The 4,244-nt window shown below is 31.5% G+C and overlaps 1 protein-coding gene across 2 annotated transcripts; it reads left to right on the top strand.

Moving 5' to 3' along the window:
• Positions 1-430: 430 nt before the first annotated feature.
• LOC110928459 (cytokinin dehydrogenase 3) lies at positions 431-3,554 on the top strand. Of its 2 annotated transcripts, XM_022171483.2 has the most exons (5): positions 431-1,093; positions 1,595-1,722; positions 1,814-2,074; positions 2,155-2,423; positions 3,201-3,554. In XM_022171483.2, the coding sequence occupies exons 1-5, from the start codon at positions 475-477 to the stop codon at positions 3,502-3,504; spliced, it is 1,581 nt and encodes a 526-aa protein (XP_022027175.1). In that variant the 5' UTR covers positions 431-474; the 3' UTR covers positions 3,505-3,554. The 2 variants fall into 2 exon arrangements, with proteins under 2 accessions (XP_022027175.1, XP_035843210.1); XM_035987317.1 differs by lacking the exon at positions 3,201-3,554 and having other exon boundaries at positions 2,155-2,427.
• Positions 3,555-4,244: the final 690 nt, after the last annotated feature.

Below are 4,244 nucleotides of genomic sequence, written 5' to 3'. Positions count from 1 at the left end.
ACATGCAAAAATATTTCCAAACAATATTGGATTGATGCCCGCTTAGTCTTCTTCTAATAAATTTATAACTTGCATTCATATTGGTGAATAAGAAAAAACTATTAAACTTAAAAAAAATATTTTCATACCTCACTAATGAAAGACAAAATGATATCAAAGAAAATATTAATAAAATAGTACATATATGACATTTGTGTAATTAAAGAAAATGGTTTTGAAAGAGGCTTCACCGAAGCTAGATGATGTTATTTTTTTAATTATTTTAAAGGAGAATTTAAGTTTGATTAAGGTGATTCCTTGCATGGAGACATGATCACGATTAATTTTCACCGAAAATGAGATGTTTTCACATTATACATTATTCAACTCCATATTGTTGTCTATATATAGCCACGTCTTGCCATTTTACATTCAACATAACACTTCTCTCTCTCTCTCTCTCTCTCTCACACACACACACACAGACACACATACATGGCTAAGGCTCATCTTCTAAACCGAGCATACATGATCATACTACACATAATAAGTAACTTGGTTTCAATAACAAGAACCAAACTAACACCATGGAAAAACACTTCACTCCAATATAAAACCCTACCTCTTGAAATAGCAACTAAACTTTTTCTTGATACCACTTCCATCAAAACAGCTTCTTCTGATTTCGGTAAACTTGTTCAAGAAATCCCAACTGCTGTTTTCCATCCTTCCACCGTTTCGGACATCTCCCGCCTTATTAAATCCTCATACACCTCTTCTTCTCCTTTCAAGATCGCGGCTAGAGGCCGTGGTCACTCGGTTGGAGGACAGGCAATGGCGAAAAATGGGGTGGTGGTGGAAATGAGTTCTTTGATTAATGTTGGGATTAAAGTTTGCCGGAGTGAGAGTTTAGGGTTTTATTGTGATGTTGGTGGTGAGCAGCTTTGGATCGATGTTTTGAGGACGACGTTGGAGCATGGATTGGCGCCGGTTTCATGGACCGATTACTTGTATCTTAGTGTTGGAGGTACCCTTTCTAATGCAGGGATTAGTGGGCAGGCTTTCCTTCATGGACCTCAAATCAGCAATGTGCTTGAAATGGATGTCATCACTGGTACATACATATACATATACATATATATACATATACATATGCATACATGATACGAACTTCTATTAAAATATTTTCGATGAAATACAAGTCTAGTAATGTCGATACATATGTAGAAATATACATGGGTGCACGACTCCCTCAGCTCTCAGTTTCTCGAATTTTATGTTGGAATTATGTGATATTATGCCTTTTAGAAATCGTATACAAAATATGTGTGATTATGTCGCGTGTTCGAATCCCAAGTAAAAGAAAATTTTAACAAGGCCCGGTTTTTTAGAATATGTTTTGAGCCCTCAAAAAAGTTGAGTCAGCCCTGATCACAACTATTTCAGTTTGGAATTATAGAATAATAATGAATATTGACAACCATGAATAAAGAGTTACATGTATAAGAAACAAATAATTAACATGGAAGTTGTAGTTGATACAAACTAGATCAATTTTTTTGATACATTTTGACAAAATTTTCTTTCTTAGAATATGTTTCTTGGATGGTTGTAGGAAAAGGAGATTTCATGACTTGCTCCAAAAGCATGAACTCTGATCTCTTCTATGGAGTTCTTGGTGGTCTTGGCCAGTTTGGGATCATCACTAGAGCAAGGATTGTTCTACAGAAGGCACCAACAAGAGTAAGATCTTTAAAAACATATGTAATTGATCAACTGATAATTCAATAGACAATAATCACCCTATGATTAATTATGTTCTTGATTTATGTAGGTGAAATGGGTTCGAATGATTTACGACGACTTTGCTACGTTCACAAAGGATCAAGAACACTTGATCTCACTTAATCATGGACCTAGTTATGTTGAAGGCTCTCTTATTATGAAGAAAAGTCCTGCAAACAATTGGAGATCTTCGTTTTTCTCGGTTCATGATGAAGCGAAAGTAAATTTGTTAGCATCCGAATGTGGTATCGTTTATAGCTTAGAAGTAGTAAAATACTACGACGAATTCGGCATACAAACCATAGATGAGGTACATATTCTTCATTCTTAAATCTTTAGTTTTTGCAAAATTTTGGCCCACTTTTTCAACTTTTATTTGTAATTATACAGGAACTAGATGAGATGTTCAAAGGGCTAAACTTCAAAAGTGGATTTATATTCAAGAAAGATGTAACATTTGTGGATTTTCTAAATAGAGTGAGAAGTGAAGAGCTAAAACTTCAATCTAAAGGATTGTGGGATGTTCATCATCCATGGTTAAACTTGTTCATCCCAAAATCGAGTATTTTGAAGTTTAATCAACGTGTGTTTGTTGATATAATTCAAAAAGAAAACAAGAGTGCTGGCCCTTTTCTCGTATACCCAATGAACCGAAAAAGGTAATTAACAATTTCACATTATTGCATAAATATCTTAAATTTTATGGTGAAATAACTAAGAATAAAAATAATTTAATTTCATAGATTATAGGAATAATATATTTTTCATGGAAAAGTTCAAGAAAAGGTGAAGTAGATGACTTTGCCCTAGTTTGGAGTTTGATTTGCTAGATGACAAAAAATCTATTATGTTCCTAAAAGTGCATACATTCATATAGAAATTATATTATATTTTTAAATAAATTGTATGCAAATAGTAAATTAATTATTATACAAATAACTGTTTTTTCTAGTTTTCTTATTTAAATAGTTTGAAACATAAAAGTAATCACACTATGATTGTTTAATGAACCAAAATAAGTAGTATAAATTTATGAATCAACTCCTTACTCCTTTCTTTACTTTATTAATATTCGTAGATGAGTTACAAAAAATAATATAAAAATTATATTATCCTTAGTAACCTTCACAATTAGAATTAAGAAAAGTTGTTGTATATTCTTATTTGAATTTGCTTTTAATAGTAGTTAACAATTTTGAATAATTAAGGTTATTTTTATGAATAATTTGTCAATAATTTGTCAACTAATTTGTCAACTAATTTGTATTTTTTATTAAAACTTAATTATGGAATAACTAATCGACCATCCTCTAAATAATTAAAATCCAAATTATAGTATTAAAGAAATAATCTACCCTTAACAAATCTAATTAAATAATAGAATTTTTATTTATATAATCCCTTACTTTGTAGCTAATTTACTTGTAAAATTGCAGGTGGGATTATAGGATGTCATCGGTCATTTCGGAGGAAGACGAAGATGTTTTTTACACCGTAGGTTTATTGCACGCAGCTAGAAACGTTGAAGACTTGAAGATGATCGAAAATCAGAATAAAAAGATATTAGAATTATGTGATGAAATTGGGATTAAAATCAAACAATATCTTCCACGATATAATGAAACAAAAGAAGAATGGATGAAGCATTTTGGTGCAAAATGGAGTTTGTTTGAGGAGAGGAAAGCCAAGTATGACCCAAAAATGATATTGTCACCTGGACAAAAGATTTTCAATTTTTAGTTATAGTAATTATTAAGTATCAAGTATTAGTTATATATATTTATATGTTATTGTATGTATATTTATAATAGATATATGTTGGATTAATGTAGCATATCGGGTTTATGTAATTTAATTTAGTTTATTATCTCTTTTAATATCAATAAATTTTTATTTTCTTATAAGCCTAAAGTAATATTATGATATATCAACCAATGCCGGTAAAATTATGTAAAGCCCAGCCCAAAACTACAAAGTAGAGCTTCATGATTGTATGGCCCATTACAAAGTTATAGCCTAAATAATATATCAAGAGTAAATCATATGTAGATTGTAAAATGTCTGGTTTTATTTTGGTTTATAAGTGTAGCTTAAGTTTTTTAATGGTTTGGTTTTGATTTAGATAAATCATCGAAACCGAACTATAAACACTACTGATATGCAGATCAAGACTCGGTTTTTGCTCGGATTACAAGTTTAGCCATGAAGGGAGCATTCCCATTTTTTCGCCGTAAAACACAATACTCAAAGAAAGGATAATTGACACAACGAACAACTCCAAATTTAGGTTGGGATGTGTAAAATTCGGGTTATACCAGCCAGACAGGACCATGACCAGCCTGATTTGTTTCAAATGGTCCGGTTATTTTGCAGCTTTCCATTTTTCGGTCGAGTTACGTAAGCCAGATGTTCCATCCTCAACACAAAAAAACCAAAAATCTTAAAACTTGAATAACACTAGCCCACGATTGCCGGTCATA

Source organism: Helianthus annuus, chromosome 3, assembly GCF_002127325.2.
Source record: "Helianthus annuus cultivar XRQ/B chromosome 3, HanXRQr2.0-SUNRISE, whole genome shotgun sequence".
In the NCBI taxonomy this organism is placed as follows: Eukaryota; Viridiplantae; Streptophyta; class Magnoliopsida; order Asterales; family Asteraceae; genus Helianthus; species Helianthus annuus.
This window is presented reverse-complemented; position numbering and strand designations above follow the sequence as displayed.

Excerpts from the sequence above, each read along its gene's own strand:
- LOC110928459 (XM_022171483.2), top strand. The coding sequence starts at position 475 with ATGGCTAAGGCTCATCTTCTAAACCGAGCATACATGATCATACTACAC. Across the intron at positions 1,094-1,594 it reads TGAAATGGATGTCATCACTG|GAAAAGGAGATTTCATGACT; the intron begins GTACATACATAT and ends GGATGGTTGTAG. Across the intron at positions 2,424-3,200 it reads TACCCAATGAACCGAAAAAG|GTGGGATTATAGGATGTCAT; the intron begins GTAATTAACAAT and ends GTAAAATTGCAG.